The sequence below is a fragment of the Coloeus monedula genome (genome assembly GCF_965178545.1).
Source record: "Coloeus monedula genome assembly, chromosome: 1".
Classification (NCBI taxonomy): domain Eukaryota; kingdom Metazoa; phylum Chordata; class Aves; order Passeriformes; family Corvidae; genus Coloeus; species Coloeus monedula.
In genome coordinates this window covers 140420639-140437584 of record NC_138781.1, presented here as the reverse complement: position 1 = coordinate 140437584, position 16946 = coordinate 140420639, and the positions used below count along the sequence as shown (strand labels likewise).

Genomic DNA, 16946 nt, shown 5'->3' with positions numbered 1-16946 from the left:
ATCTGGTTTTGAAAGAAAGTTTTGGAATTTGTTGTTTGGGAAAGAAAACAGGCATTTTTATCACATAAGAATGAATCCCACTTTCACCTTGCTGGTTAGTGGTATTAATTACGCTTGTCATGAACTTAGAGCAAATGCACAAAGTAATATTATCACTTAACTTTAATACATGGTTGGCAAGTATACACAGCAGTTTTGTGTCAGGAAGATATAACAGTTATCTTCAGGCTGAATACTTTATATAAATATTATTTTCGTATTGTGAATGTCATTATCAAATCTAATATAACAGACATAAACTATGATATATTTTGATGTTACAAGAATAAGGAACACAGAATGTTATCGATTAGGAAAGTTCTTGCAGAGCAGAGACAGTTCTTCCTTGACATGGCTGTCACAAAGTGACAGTGAATCCCTCTAGCACAGTGAAGTTCAAATAAGTGAAATCATGTCCACATCTTTTATATAATTATTACTTTTAACTCCATAAATTGTATGAAAGCTTTGAATGCATTTTAGTGATACTACAGATTTCAGTAACATTATAGTATGTTAAAAACTTCTGCAAAGCGTTCCAACTTATTTTTTCCTAATATAAAAATTACCTACCCAAAACAACACTTCTCATAAAAGGAAAGTGATTTCTGATATAATTTACAGAACCACGCTGCATGTCAAGTTTTCTAACACTGCAGATAAGCCTTGCTTTCTGATAGACCATTTTCCCATTGTCTACTTAATGTAAAAAGACAGAAGCCACCTTGAGGCCAGGAGCCACAAATCCCTTCCCTGCATTATAGCCCTTAAAGTCCTTCTTGTCCCTTTCTCTGTGTTTTGCAGAATAACTCACATGGGAGGAGAAAAAAGTGAATGCTGACTTCCCTCTGTCCCTGTAGCTGCCTGTGTAAGGCTTGGGATTGTCCTGACATCCCTAAGAAATGACCAGACCTCAACTGCTGAGGAGCACAGCCCCCACTCTGGGGATGAATATTAGGTTATTATATCAACAGTGAGTATTAAAATTATCAATAGTGTCATTCAAAGTGCATGTCCAACACATTCCTTCATGGTGTTTTCCTATAGGGAAATATTTCTAAGCCAAAGCAGACAACTGACTGAGTCTCTGGATAGGCTGCTTAGCACTGAGAGACAAGTGAGTTTCAAGATGTGGTGAGGGATAAAAGTCCTAAAAAGGGGTCTCAAATGGAGGAGATGAGAACATCTGAGTGCATGTAAGCTTCCTTTTCAGGATCTCTCAAGTGACACCATGTCCCCAATGATGGAGATTACCACATACTCCAATATACCAGCTCAGGTGAATCCTTTCACCTGCCTCTACCCCAAATCATTCAAGGTGGGTAAAGAGTTAAAAAAACTCTCACAACAGAAAACTAAACAAGACCAACTAAGTTTTCAGGTGGAAAAAAATGAGTGTGAGGGCCATTGAGTTGGTAGGTTGATGCCTTTTCCTGGTCTTGAAATCAAGAGTCAAACACGGTTAGAAGGGGAAAAGGGATTTAACCTTGGTATTTATTTTAAGGATCCTTAGATGCACCACATCCAGGTCAAAAGCACTGAAATGCACACCGCAATTCTCCCACCCAAAAGATCTGGTATAACATTATAGGTTTTTCTAATTAGCATATCTATCAAAAATTCTCCAATGAGAGGCTTGAATGAGCCCCCCTCCCCAAGGAACCTTCCCCTGCGTGGTTCTATCTTAGTTTACAGAATGTGTTCTGGAGAGGACCTTGGGGTCTGGGGCACACTGTGCTCTACTTACATAGCTTCTAAAATGTTTAGTCTCTCAGCTTGACAACAAGTCTAAGAATGTAGGCAAAAAGCACTAAGAATACAGAAGTTGTAAAAAAGGTGTAACAGGGGTATGAAAGAAAAGGCAAAAAATCTTCTTGGCATCAGGTAGGAACAAATTGCTTGGATTGGGACCTGCACAAAGCAGCTGAGAGGTTGGAGCCCATTCAAAGCAACTGAGAGCAGAAAGGGGAAAGAGCAATTTTGCCAGGACATTTAAATTTGTATATGAATGAATGTATTATGCACTCTCCATGCACCAAACCATGCCAGTTTCCCTATGCGATGAGGTCTGGCTATTATTTCTGTAACAAAGGATTTGTCTAATCACCTTATTCAGGTGCTTGATCTAATCTCTTAATCTAGTGTAGGTTGTGTCCCTGTTTTGGACATTCTCATCTCTTTGTGCATGTTTTACACATAAATGTGTGTGCATATAGTAAAAAACCCCATGTATTAAAAGTTGAAATTGTCAGAATCACAATTTTCTGTTCATCCCAGCATAAAAGCCTTGTCTCACCCTTCCAGTCACAATTCATTCATCTCATGCTCCTATATTACGCAGAAGCTTTAATTGTGTGACTGCAGATTCCCTGCCCACCTCCCTTCCCCGTGCTCTGTTTTGCTCCATACGTAAGTGCCACCAACGTTATTTTAGTTAATTTTGCTGTGGCTCTAAATGGTCTGGATTTGAAGCACTGTCAGTGACCTCTGTGGAAAACCTCAGTGGAGGGATCAGGTGTGCTCACAGGATAGCACAGCTGAAGCCTGGGTACCTGACTTGACTCTAATTTGCAATAGGGTCACACATATCTGTTCTGTGGATGTCTGTCCTACAAAGTTCATGGCAACACAACACGCCAGCTGTGAAGGTAACCTGGAAGGTCAAGAGAGTTGTGGTACTCTTCCCCATTGTCAGCCTTGGGGAAAAGGAGACCACCAGAAGCCAGAACCTTTGCATTGGCAACATTTAGAATTTGGGAGTGATCTTCCAAAGATTTTGTCTCATCAGTATTTTAGCCTCTCTCAACAGGTCTCCTGGGATGTGTAGTGTTTTTATAGTGCTGATGCCTTGTAACTGCTGCCTTCTGCAGTCATCAGTGTACCCATACTACACTCTTGGGATTAACAAAGTACTGCTTCCATTTTTCCTTATCTTCTTTGCTCCTCAATAAGATTATCCCACACCACCCTTTTTCCATTATACTCACCATGGAATCTTCTTTAAGCCAGGTTTTCCAGGCTGCTCAGAGCTCCATCTCAGTTCCATTGTTTTAGAGTGGCTTCTGGTTCATAGCTTATGTATGTACATTCAGGGAAGTGAATCAGCCCACCTACATCTCATCTAGATGGTGGTGCTGGAAATAATTTTTAAATTTCTATATCAGGGTTTTTAGTCATTATTTTTTTTCCTTCTACATTTGCCAGTGGTGCAGTGTTTATTGTACAAGGGAGAAATCACCTTACACATACTCTTGATTATGTTTAGGATAGGACTACTACATTCCTGCAGACAGTGTAGACAATGAATATAGTCAATAGTTCTCTAGTAGAAGTGAGAGACTGAGAAAGTTAGGAGTGTGGATCCACAGCAAATATCTACGATGCAGTTTTGCGATTATTTGTAATAATGAGATGTCACCAGAATCCTAACATTATTACAATTACTTCAAGACAAGCAGACATCAATTTGTAGCAATACGCTTTACTGCTTTTCTTCTACAAAGAAAAAAAATCACCATTGTTCTGTGGAAAATGTGAAGATTGTGGTATGAATGTGGTATGAATGAGGACTCACAACTGCCTTTCAGAGTCTGAATTTCAGGCTACAAATGAATAAATGAGGCAGACAGGGATGTGGCCAAACATTAGTTCTGAGCACTGCCTGTGGATGGGATGTTTTGCAAATAAGGAAATGTTCCTTAAAAACCCCAAAAGTTGAATGCAAATCTGCCAGGCAATCAATACACAGGGAGCTAGACAGGAACCAGCTCTTCTAAATATTAAGTAAGTCTTCATGTGGAGCAATTTTATTTTTTGTAACATAAACCCAGGAAATATTTTAATGCCTTTTGCTGAGCTGTTCACCCCATAGCCCCAAAGATTTATTTACTGACACCAGCTGACAGGGATTAACGGATCCAAACCATTTAACTGAGGTGCTCTGTTTCCTGCTGAATTCCAGGTGTCAAAGACTAACTAAGGATGGACTCCTTTTGCATAGGTGATTTGATAAATTATTAATAAACCTACAAAAATCTTAAAGAAGGACTTGGGAAGAGAAGCTTTTAGCAATAGGCACTTTATCACCTTGGACAAACATGTCGATATAATCTGAAGAGAACACAAATAACCCTTTGGTTAAAAAACATTTAAGTAGTTTATTCCTGTAAACAACACTTATGACTTAAATGTAGATGTGCTTCAAGTCCCCAGCTGGGATTAGACCAGTATTGTGCAAACTGGTTTAAGAAACACGAGAGAGATTCCTGACTGGTCAAAGTGTTTATGCTCTTATTTCACATGAACAAATTAAAAAATGAGTGCAATAAAGAAAGTGAAACAATTGAAAACAGTCTATAAAGTTATGGGAAAACAGGATTCCTGAACCAAGCTATGTGAGCAGCTTTTTTTAAAATGCTTTCTATTTTTAACATATGTATAAAAAAATCAAATTATAGTATCTGCTACCGACCTAGCTTGTGTACAGTTTTACTTTCAGAGTGTGATGGTATAACTTAGGTGTTTAGCACGTGTCAGAATTGCCAGCTGTTCCTGGGAAGTGAGTAAAACATATAAAATGTGCTTACAATGGAGTAACTCTGTACCCACAAATGAACAGGTTGTCCTTGTTTTGAACTTGTAAAAATGGAAGCAGTCAACCAAATAGATGATTTATAAAGAGAAAATACTACTAGAATTATTCTGTTGTGTGAAAGAAAATTGGACTAGCCAGTGGGAAGAATATAACACAGCGTGGCAGGCTTTAATCTACCTCTGGAATATATCAGGAACCCTCAGCATTTCTGGATCAGAAATTGTTTGTGATAAGGCTTTCCCCTTTCAGCATCACTTTTCAACTAGGTATTCACTTTAACCCTGGTATTTTCCTTTACTTTCTCACTGTCTAAACACACCCCTGAGCTCAGCAATTGTAAAGTACAAAACCTATGGCCTCCTGACCAGCTTCACCTAAAAAGTTTTCATCTACGCATGTGGATCTTTCAGAATTAGGTTATTTCAATCCAAATGTATTCACCTGGTTCTTTAACCCATTACTGAATGATGGATAATCTTCAAAATAATGTTTGCCACCAAAAAGGCCAAAATGTACCATCTATTGCAAATAGTGTGAAGTCTTAGATAGCCTGGTGTGTTTTCTAACAAATGTTTAATTGATAACCATGAACATTTTGTCTGTTTCATTCTCCCTGTGATTGTAATGCTTTTTCTCCTTCACAAGTGTTATTATTCAAACTTTTTGCTATAGGACCAACTTTGGGCCTACTGAAATGAATGTATGCATCTGATATATTTGTTTCAAGTGAGAATTAGTAAAATTTTAAGCACTCTTGACCTGTATTTAAAGCACAGCTAATCAGCAGAGTTAACTACAGTTTTGAAGTGTTTATTATTTTTGCTACTGGATTACATGTAGCTACCCTTACAAATAAAAAAAAAGGAACAGTTGAGTTGCAAACTACACAGAAATGGGGTTGCTGAAAGCCAGAGGCATTTTATGCTCTTATGCTAGACTCCAACTGGCTGCTCAGCAGAAATACCATCCTTTCACGTAGCTAGTTATGAGTTGTTTCTTTGGCTGATATAGGAACTAAAATACAACTGTTTATGCAACTATTCAGATCATGGTTTTGTTTTCAAATTTGTAGGATGAAAGTGTATGAATAGATCATTTTTATAATATCAATTTTTTAATGAAAACTGTGTACAGGAGACTAAACAATTGCAAGCAAATGGTATTAATTGTGCATTAGTTCAGATTTTAATATAACATAAATTATTGACTAATATTTCTATACTGAATTAGTGGAGCAAACTGTTGTTCTCTTAAATGAATGCTCTTGTTTTTCATGGAAGACCACTGAACACATGAAAAATCACACCAGAGGTATTAGGAAGGAGATTGTTCCACTATTTTGACATAGGGAGATACTGCAGGAAAGTATGTGTACCTTGGCACCAGTAAAGAGAACAGCCTTCCTGCTTTCAGACCCTCACATTTTAAGTTTTAGTTCACTAGGCAGTCTTAGACCCAGTTGCACTAGTGACCTGTTAGTAGAGACTCCCTGGAAGTGGGGGTATCCTTGGTACTCATTGTCTCTTTGAACACTTTGCTTCCACTGAAGACAAGGCAATGTTAGCTTGTTCCTAAGAACTTCTTTACAGTTTGTGAGCTCTAAATCCACCTTGAAAAACAAAATAAAATTAAAAAAAATTAAAGAAATTACTGCCAAACTTCTCCAATGATCTGGAATTTTATTCCATCCATATACATGCATAGTAACAACATTTGTTGAGAAATTATTTCTATCAGAAGTAGAACATTATCTTTGTGATCACCAGTTGCAGTATTGCTACTCTTATATTTAAATATATCTTATATATGAATTAGATTCATAATTGCAGCATTGAGTTTAGGGTTTTGTTTTAGACTGTGCCTTTCAAAAGATAAAACTGATTGATATGACCTCATTTCTTACAATACTGCTTCCAGTAATTTTGTTCATTCTTTATAAAGTATTGCATTTAACAGCAAAGGTTTAAAAATTGAGACAGAGATGCATCAGCAAAAGAAAATACAAGTACTATACAAGAAAGAAAATGCCATCTTCATTTAACGTACGTTTCAGGTTAAGAAAGTGGACAGAAACATACTGCTACATACAAATGCAAAGCCTAATGACTAAGGTACTGTATCTGCTAAAATATAAAGTGCAAACTGAGCCCAATTGTTCAAAAAAATTGAAATTTTAAGGCGAACTTTACAGCATAGTTGAAACTTCTTTGCAAGTTATATTTTAGCATATACATATATCTGCAACAGCATATAAGAAAAAAAATCAGGATACACAAGTGCTTTTGAAGCTATTTCTAAAATGCTTTTCTGTATTGTTTGCGACTATTTTCTTTAAAATCTACTATACAGTGCAAACCATATGTGCTACACAATAACTATACAATAACATTACAAATGACTTTAATATAAAGTTTTTAAATAAAAAATAACATAACTACAGCTATGAATACTGCTGGTAAAATAAATTAATATTTTTGAAAATGGCACCAATAATACACTTTACTAATGGACTGTAATGAAATTACACCTTTAAGTCTTCAACTCAGCAATAGTGAAATCTCCTGATTGTCCAGATGTAATTCAAACTTTCTTTAAACTGTATGGAACAATATGCTAAACACAGGTACCAAAGGTGACCGATTGTTTCATTTGACATGTTCTGCTGCATGTGAAGAGCAATAAAACTTCTTATGAGTTATAAAGTTTGAAAGATTGTTGAACTGGATGTCACACAGTCGGCAATACTTTCCACTGGTTGGAGCCTGGGTAGAGCCGTTCACACCTTTAGCTATACTAGACAACTGTTCCTCTGCTGTAGGAATTGCTGGAGAGACATTTTCATTTGTAGTTAAGGGATTCTCAGAGATCCAAGAAGGAGACTTGTGCCCATCTTCATGTGGAGGATTCTGGGAAATGTTCTCTTGCTGTGGGTTAGCAGCAGGTCTTTCCTCCTGTTTTAGTCCCCCATTAACTATTACCATGCCTCGGTTTTTTGGCAGTAGTGGAAGAGATTCTTTCTTCTGCACAGCACATCCATTTGAAGGTGCCTGGCCTTTCGGAGATTCACTTTCTGTAGTTGTGCTTTGATCTAAATCAGTATTATGAATGACGAGAGAACCAGAAATGTAATCACTTGGCTTTATTCCATAATATGGAGAAAGCTGATCTGCTCCTTTAGCTTTCTTTATTGCTCCAGGGTAAAGGCATTGTGGAAGAAACAAATGTTTGTTTTCTTCTTTTGTAGCAATAAGCTGGGCTGCTTCACTAAAGACTTTCAGTCCTTGAAGTGTTGCTAAGTGTGTGGAAAATAAGTTTCCATTAGGAGAGGACTGTTTCGAGTTTCCATTTTTCTCACATTTGATTATGCTTCTCTCATAACTGACATCTGGGCTGTTTCTTTCACTTTCTGGGTTTTGAAACACCTTACTGTCAAGTTGTCCCAGGTCATTACGCTGATGAGCAGTGACAGGACAAAAATTCTGCTTGTGAGCCAGGTAGTTCTCTACCTTGTTAAAACTGATCTTGCAAACAGTGCACTCATGGTAGTCCAGCAGCCTTTTGGGAGAAGTGGATGTCCTCTCCGACGGGGGTAAGCATTTTTTACTGAGATCTATTGGCACATCCATCTCCAAGCAAGACACGGTGGAGTGGGCAGTGTCACACTTTGAAACTGGAACGCACTTGTTAATAGACAGTGATGTTTCCAGATGCTTTGAGACTATTCCTGGAAAGATATCACATCGTGGATGGTAACATTCTCCAAGGCCCTCTGTTGACTCTTGAGTAGATGTACAAGGATTTCCAAGATTAGCAACTTCTAGAAATCGCTGTTGAACTAGTGGTGGCCTCTGCTCTTGCTCTGGTAAGCACATCTCATACATCTTCCTTCGCTTCCGAGTACGCATTGTTCTCTGCATGGCAGGCACTTTGTTGGAAGCAGACCTCTTCAGCGGCGGATCGTGGCGAGTGGCACAGTAATACTGCTTGTGGACCATGTAGGTCTCATGTCTGCTGAAAGTAATATTACAAGCTTCACACGTGGTCTTGTTAGGGTCACTCTCCCCCTCTACTAAGGGAGCATTGGGATTCTTCACATCAGAAGGTTTTCCATTTATCTTCTCATCACCATTGCTTGCAGTTGACAACTTCTTAGGCTGTGCAGTAAAGTCTTTTTCATGACTTTTATTGTTTGGCCCAATCAAATCTAAAACATTGGAAGAGTTTAAGCAAGATGTCTGCAGAAGTTGATTTTCTGGATCTGATGTGTGAGGAGCTGCATTCAGGATGTTTATAGAGCTTTGACCATTACTGGGACTTACAGCTTCAGGCATTTTTTCTGGAACACTGGAAAAATCTGGTGACTTTGCCATCTGCTGCCATCGGCTGCTGCAGTAATGCTTTTTATGTACTAAATAGTTGTCCAAATTATTGAATGTTATGTTGCATTCAAAACATGTAGCCCCTTTAGGCATCAAAGGACTGTAAATTACAGGTGGATAATTGCTACTTCCATGCCTCAGCCTTCGATGGACCAGTTCTGACATTTTGGCTAATATCTCTGAAGCCTGAGGAACCACAGTGATGTCTTGGGGAAAAGCAAACTGGGAAAGAAAAGGTCCCATTGGGAAAGAAGGACCAATATTAGGCTGAACTGGCGATGAAGCAAGTCTTGGACTGGATGGTTCAGATTTTATTTTGGTATATGAAAAACTCTGCTTATTTGCTGCAGGCTGGGTTTCTGGCCTCTGGTTTGGAAGGAAAAGTGGAGCCTTTTTTTCACATTTATCAAGCTCTGTATCAGAACTTGCATCTTTAGTCTGCATGGTCTTTTGGCTCTGGGGAACATCATTTCTGCTCAACAGGTCCGTTGCTGGCTGTAAACCTTCTTCATTTCCACTTGGAGAGTGTTCAGTGTCACTTTCTCTCTGAATTTTGTTGCCAGAGACATGTAACTCTTGGTGCTGCAGTAGCTCCCTCTGAGTTTGGAAGCCAAAATGGCAGTGATTGCATCTAAAGGCAGCTTGAGTAAGATGCGAGAACAGGTGCTGATGAAAGTTAATCACTGAGTCTGCAGTGTAAGTACAAACTGTGCATTTCAGACTAGCACCAGGTGGGAGAAATTCTTCCATTTTCACTCCTAGAGAAAAGAAAAGCAAAATACAAAATAAACTGACCATTTTGCCCCACATGAAGTATACTGGGAAATCAGTTGCACAGAAGGTACAAATACAGTGAGAATAACTAATTTTCTTCTAATGAGATGGTATTAGTCACCCTGAAAATACTTGAATTGGTTTTTCATCAAACTCCTAGGTTATTCCCAGATTTCTGCTCTGCTTTGGAGAGCCCTAGTATTTGCATGCATTCATCAGAGCTGAAGGGAGAGAAAGAACAAGGGAAAGGATAAAAATAGACTGGACTTATTCTAAATGAAAAGGTCTCAGAAATTACAGTTACAACTACAGGGAGACATAATGTTCCCCATGCACAATTGCTGGAAATTTTGAATGCACAGAGACCACACCAAGGTCAAGATGTAGCTTGAGGTAGAGCCCTCAGTGTGCCTCAAAGCCACAGACAAAGCAGAAGTAGCATTTTGAGCATTATTGATGCTCAGCTCTTTGCTTGCATAGGTTGTCTGTAGTGTGGAAAGAGGTTACAGATCTATCCTCATCAGAAAGGACTGATGAGCTGTGTTCCTTGTGAAGGGAAGAGGAGCAGTAAGACACTGACATTTTATCTTTCACATATAATGGCCGTTGGCAACTACAGCTATAATACAACACCTTTTCCTCATGAAATCACTACCACTTTATCAAGAACAGTGCATTCAAAGACATCTCACAACCACTGACTAAACAAAAAACTCCACGTTTCATGGCATTTTGAAATTGAAAATGCTTTAAAAAGAGATAAGACCAAATTTCTCTACTGCAACAACACGGATTCTAGTTACATTTTAGACCATAAAAACTGAAAAAATATTGATAGGGATGATATTCAGAATTTAAAATGAGTATTTGTTCTGCCTACACATACACACACATATACCACACCTCAGTCAGGTGAAGTAGGCGTGTGGTAGTTGGACAATACAAAACTGTAAGAATGTTGTCGCTCACTCTATGGGTAGGCAAGCTGTTGTACCTGGAGGTCTGCCCTTCTTCCCTAGCACCAGTGACCCCCCAAGTTGTGAGTGACATTTGAAATTTGACCTGCTCTTGGCCTCAGAGGCCAGAAGAGAACCAAGGAGGTACACAGCACATGCTTCCCCATCATGTGGTACAGTGACAGCAGCTCTATGGTGGGACTTTGAATTTCAGTCAGGGCTCTCTCTGTGTTCCAATGGTGTGGATCTGCTAGAGCCTCCAGTGAGAACAGTAACAGAAGGTGGAACAAACACAGGGCTTCCAAAGATTACAAGGCATTTGGAAAAGGAATGTTTCATGCCTACTGCAGAAGGTGTTATAACTTCTGATAATCTGTACAGAAAAGTAAAGACTGACAGGATCTGAAAGAGAGCAAGAATGATTGAATAGACTGGTTTATGACTAAAAAGAAAGGGAAGGGCCTGAGGTTTATCCTCTGCTCTAAGAAATAACTAAAGATTCTTACTGGAAATTCACCACAATCTGAGATCTATGTCTTTCAAGGAACACAGATGCTTATCTCTAGATTACAAGCAGACATGGTCACTTGCAGCTCATGGCTCAAAATCCCCAACAGCTAAGCCAATGGTATGTCACTAAATGCAAATAGTTGAAGCAAATCTTCTGCACAATGGCTAATATTTCAGAGTTTTCCTCTGCTTGGGGAGAAATTTGTCTGTAATCTTCCCAGAGTATCTGGTTATAATTACTAGGCTGTAAGACACACTGGGCTGCATTCACCTGATCTTATTGAAGTTGTTGTAGCCTATGGTTTTGCTGGTTTACTGAACAGTGAAATATTTTCTAGGCAACAAAAAGAAAATGGCAATAGCCTGATATTCAAAGTTAAGATCTTGAAGCAAAAAAACATCTGACCTCTAAATGAATGGTTAAGGGTTTTCTGTGTTGTCTACATAAAGAAGTTTTCACTCAGCACTCTTCCACTCCTTTTCCAGGAGGTGCCAAACTCCTCCAAGGCAGTATGTTGCCTTTTAGATTTGCAATTGCTGCCCAAGTATCAGAGGAACATTTTTTACTTCACCAAATCCGCAGAGTAGACTACACATGCCCCAGGAGTTTTTACACTGAAGCCAAATAAGGCTTTCTTCTCCACCCATTAATGTCCTTTAGACTCCATTCATTTAACGGGAGGATCAGGAGCACCTGTAGAGCCCTTGCCCCTTTCCAGAAACAGCTCTGTACACCAGACAGCAAACACCACACACTGACACTGCAGTCTTTCTTCTTGTGGGTTTTCTCTGCTACTGAAAACTCCAATGCAAAACGTCCTGAAAATTTTTAAATTGTGTTTCCATCTCTAATTCAATTGAAAATTGGTCATCTACCCCATGCTCATTTGGTGCTTAGCAACATGGTTTAGGGTGGACTTGATCTCAAAGGTCTTTTCCAACCTATACAAACCTACAGTTCTTTGTTTTTGTGATTCTAAAATACTATCCCCATTTTATATTTATAAGAAGGAAAAATAATATTTCTATCAAACAAGAAATTTTTTATGATACAAGTGTCCTCATAAAAGCACAGAGTTCTGGACCATGATCCTTAAAGCCTTCTGCCTAAGAAGCCTCCTCTAGGGCACTAAGACATTACTTCAGAAGGGCATGTTGTCTGGTTGTGTGTTTGGTAGCTGGAATCCTGAAGTAATTGATTGTGTCTGGATTCCTGATCATACCTTCACCAGTGGAAAAATGCTGCCTGTAGGTGTGTATACACACATTAAGAGAGAGACAACATTCAAATGAGGATTAGTAGATAAGAAAGATGACACTGGTTACCTGGGAGAGGTGCTTGGTGTAGAACACAGGTCAGAAACTGTTGACATTTTGGTATTATCTATATGCAATGCTTGCATATATTTGGAGAGACATTGATCCACTGAATGTCTATAGTGAATAACTCTTCAAATAGCTAAATCTAGAAGATGATACACAAAAATACATGGTACTTACCACTGTGAGAATTTAGGTGCATTTCCAGAGCTCTTGCGTTCGAAAAGCTTTTGGTGCACTGTGGAAAGGGGCAGACACTGGATATCTGCTGAGCACTGTCCTCACTCTCCTCTGACAGCTGCGGCCCCTCTCTTTGCCTCCCACTGCAGTAGTACATGAGATGGGCCTGCAGGTTCCGCTCACTTCGGTACCAAATGCCACAGGATTTACAAGGGAATATGTCCTCTACAAGCAAGTATAAGCAGGTGCAGGTTAGCCACAGTTCACTTGGTGCCAACCAATTAACACAGCTAGATTAATTCCTCTCCCTTCCCCATTAAAAAATATTTATTTAATAAAATATTGAAAGCAGAGATATGGGTTTATTAAAATGTCACTTGCAGATGAGAGACTAACACAGGACACAGTTCTTTCTTTCAAGAGGATATTTTAAAAAAACTGCATGAAGAAAACAGCTAGAAGTTTTTGGCACATAATTATTTTAAAAAATTAAATTAAATTAAATGTTTGTTGGGAACATGCAATACTAATTCAGGAACTATGCTATATTTCCAATACATCACTACTCATTAGGTGATATCTTTCAATTTTTTTTCTGTGTGCACAAGACTTTCCAGCTCTGGGCCTTGGAATTTTTGAGTGGTAACTGCAGATCATTCTGAAGAATGTATTTTCAGTATGCTTATGCAATTATTACTGTAAAATCCTGTTGCTCTGATATGCAGGAGTCCAGACTAGACTACTTTTCCTTAAGATCCTACTGTATTGAAGGTGATACTATAGTAAGCAGCATGTTTATTTCCTTGGTTCCTGTTTTTATTAATTATAGAAACTGAAATTTCTTATGTATTTTTTGTCCTTTTGTTCTCAGTAAATTGTTGTTTTTCCACTTTCCACTATGCATAGAGGATATTTACTGAGAATAAGACAATTTTTCATTGTCTCCTATCCCAAAGTGTCAGCAGCTCCTCTGAGGAGAGACCATGCAGAGGTTGCACAGAGTGTTTTCAGCAGCACAAGTCTGATCCTGCATTAGAAGCTACATACTTTACTGATGTGAAGAGTAATAATGCAGATGGTATATTTACACGAAGTGGACAGATATTTGCGTGTTAATGTCCTGTCAAAGGACACCTACACAGTACCTTTTGTGTATACATTTCAGAAAGACAAAAGATCCATTTGACCTTTCTGAAAACTGAACCTTCCACTGTATCAGTAAGAACAAGAAGAAATCCCTGCTCTCTTGGGGCACATCTACACCAGTAAATTAAACTGTGACAGGATCCGTGCGTGAGTGGTGGAACTTCTTTATATTGTTAAATCATGAGACTAGTCCCTTCTATACCTTTGGCTTAAGTCAATGAACACCATTCCCATTCATGCATAAATTTCAGGAGCTGTCATAGGTCTAGGACCATTCTCTGCACCTGGTCCGGACACCTCTCGACTGTTTTTGAGACTAAGAGAGGATAAAATTATAAGTAACCCCAGACTGTGACAGCTGATCTCAGGATCAGGTAATTCCAGTCAACATCAAAACACATCTAGATCAACATCAAAACTCCCCCTGACTTCAGAATGCAAAGAGCTGCTAGAGACTGTAATTAACTTAGTCTTGAAGAATGGCTGGGTGCTCTGAAAACATGGCGTGTGTAGCTGATGATGCAATTCATTATCATTCATGACAATTTATGTTTAATTTCAAATATTGATGTGTATAGGACAAGTGCTCTGTTTCAATTCCTTTGGGTGAACAAAGTGGAAGACTCCAACCCATTGACATGGATGAATCTTTTATTTGCTAAATATTTACAAAGGCAGCCAAAATTTACATTGCTTAGTTTGCTTCTCTGATTGCAATGCTAATGCTTGTCTATTTTTCTGCTCATGAATTTGCAAAAAAATATTTATACCACTACCAATTTCTGTTTTTCCCTTTGCCACTGAATAATTGTGCATGGATTTAAGACACAAACATTTAATGGAGCAGTTAGTATTCCAACATACACCACTATTAAAACATTACTGGTAGAGATTGCATCATTTGAAATGTCCACCTCACTTTAAAGCTGACATTTCAACATTTGGTTTTGGCCTTAATAGTTTAAAAAAGTTGAACTGTTGAGATTTCCACAGAAAAGTCCAAAAGTACTAATTGGAAATTCTGATATGGGCAATGTCCTATTTGAATTCATTTGACTGCATTCCATCACAGAATTGAACTTTCTGATTATCTTAATGAATTTGACTTCCAGCCATCTTTATTTCCTATGGGTTAGATGGCGTGGACAGTCTGTAGCTGCAGTTACGCACGGTGAATATGTGACTCCCATCCCATGCCAAGCAGAGGAAACGCATTTGAGGAGTTTTGCATGGTGAGAGGATGGAATTTCAGGGAAAATGATATACAGGGATAGGATCTGAAACTATTACTACTCTAAAGTGATGCAAACCAGATAAAGGCTACTTGAAGCTAATGTTTTAATTACTTAAAACCAAAATATTTCAATTTATTTCAATGGATACTTTCCAAATATTTCAATGGATCAATTCAGAAAATGAAACATTCAAGCTCAAGCTGAATGAGCCAAGAGTGATATTCTAATTTTTTTTTCAACTAGCAAATATTAGGAAACATAAAAAAAAAAACCCCAAACAACCTACAAAACCAACTTTTTTTTTCTAGAAATGGAATTTTTTTCAGAGATCTAGAAAAAGAATGCTTAAGAGATGGCTCATTACAAATCTAGAGGTTGATTCGGTTTGCTGATGGACTTCTAGTTCAAGACTTTAATGAAGAAACTGAATTTTACCAACTCAAAAATGAAATGTGAAAATAGCCCCATATAATCAGAGGCAGAGTTGAAACCGACGTGGAAAGTTCTGAGCAGTGAGACTTGCTGTTTTAGCATCTTCCTGGAGTCAAGAACACAGAGGTTACTCTGAGTTGCTGCTAAACCTGTATGGCAAGAACTGATGCACCATAAAGCTAAGGACTCCTCTTAGCAATGTTCAGTGGCTTTCCAGGGCTCTGCAAAAGTCAGTGCTGACAGCAAAGATGTTTTCAGAAATGTGATGTTGTAGAAACCTGACTACTTTGCCAAAGCCCAGAGTTGGTCTCATAAATTTGCACAAGAATGTGCACACAAGCTGTGACATTTAGGCAAGGTAACCCACTGTAGCAGCTCCCGTTCATCTGCTGGCTACAAACACAGGTTTCCCCTAACAATGGTAACTTCGTGGTGTTTTAGGTGCTTCTGACACCTTATTTTGGAAAGTTCCTGTGCAATTCTAATTGCTGGTTCTGTGAGCAGGTATGTCAGCTCACAGCTGCCCCACCGGTGGGTAGAAATGAATGTGCTTAGCTTAAGGGCATGAGGCTGCTCCAACTCACTCTTGGAAGAGAGCACTTGGATGATTTGGACATCTGAAGGTTTAACTTTTAAAATAGGCTAACAATAAATATGTAGCTATCAAAACTGTTTACCCAGAAAATAAGCAATTAGAAAGAAAAAAGAAACTGAAATGAAAATGTGGAATGACATGTGTTACCAGGGATATTTTATTTAGTACTGTGTGAAGAGCTTGAAGATGTTGTGAGTGCTCAAAACTCTGTGTTACTAGGCGTGAGTCTGAGTGGCAGATCATGTGCTTGCATGTGCATTTGCACCCAAAATACTGTGTTCATTATAACTAATTATAATACTTAAAAAACGCAGGAAGCACAGGGAAGTGCTCCAGCATGGGGTCTAAATGGACAGACTTGCCAAGTGCTGAGAGCTAAGACTGTGCAGTAAGTCTAAGTGATGACTGGTGAGGATCATGGTAATGGCCAATATATTTGAAAAGTACTTAGAAAGGAGGATGAGGAACTAGGGCTATATAAAGATAAAAAGCAGCAAAAAGTTAAAGATATAAAATTTAATTTGTGCTGAATTGCCCAGTTCAGGAATATTAATATCCCTCCTCTCTGAGGACAGCATTTGAATGCATGCTGCATTTTGTCCATGATAGAGCCTATAGGTGACCAGAGGATGCAAAAACAATCTTAGTTAACCACATTGAGTGGAGATACTACAATAAATCAGGGCTGCTATAAGGCATGATTTCTGCTGCATTTTGAAATAGTCACTGAAAGGATGTGTTTCTTTTCCTTTTCTGAGTATCATGAATTATTACCAGAAACTGCAG

General features: G+C 38.5%; 1 protein-coding gene across 2 annotated transcripts in view; it reads right to left on the bottom strand.

The window, feature by feature from the left end:
• Positions 1 to 7278: 7278 nt before the first annotated feature.
• Positions 7279 to 16946, bottom strand: part of ZFPM2 (zinc finger protein, FOG family member 2) — a gene marked incomplete at both ends in the record, with an annotated part of 303859 nt that continues 294191 nt past the window's right edge. For both annotated transcript variants that reach the window (XM_082293303.1, XM_082293304.1), the window contains 2 exons: positions 7279 to 9770; positions 12753 to 12977. In XM_082293303.1, coding sequence (XP_082149429.1) covers positions 7279 to 9770; positions 12753 to 12977 — 2717 coding nt within the window. The remainder of the gene's footprint in view (positions 9771 to 12752; positions 12978 to 16946) is intronic.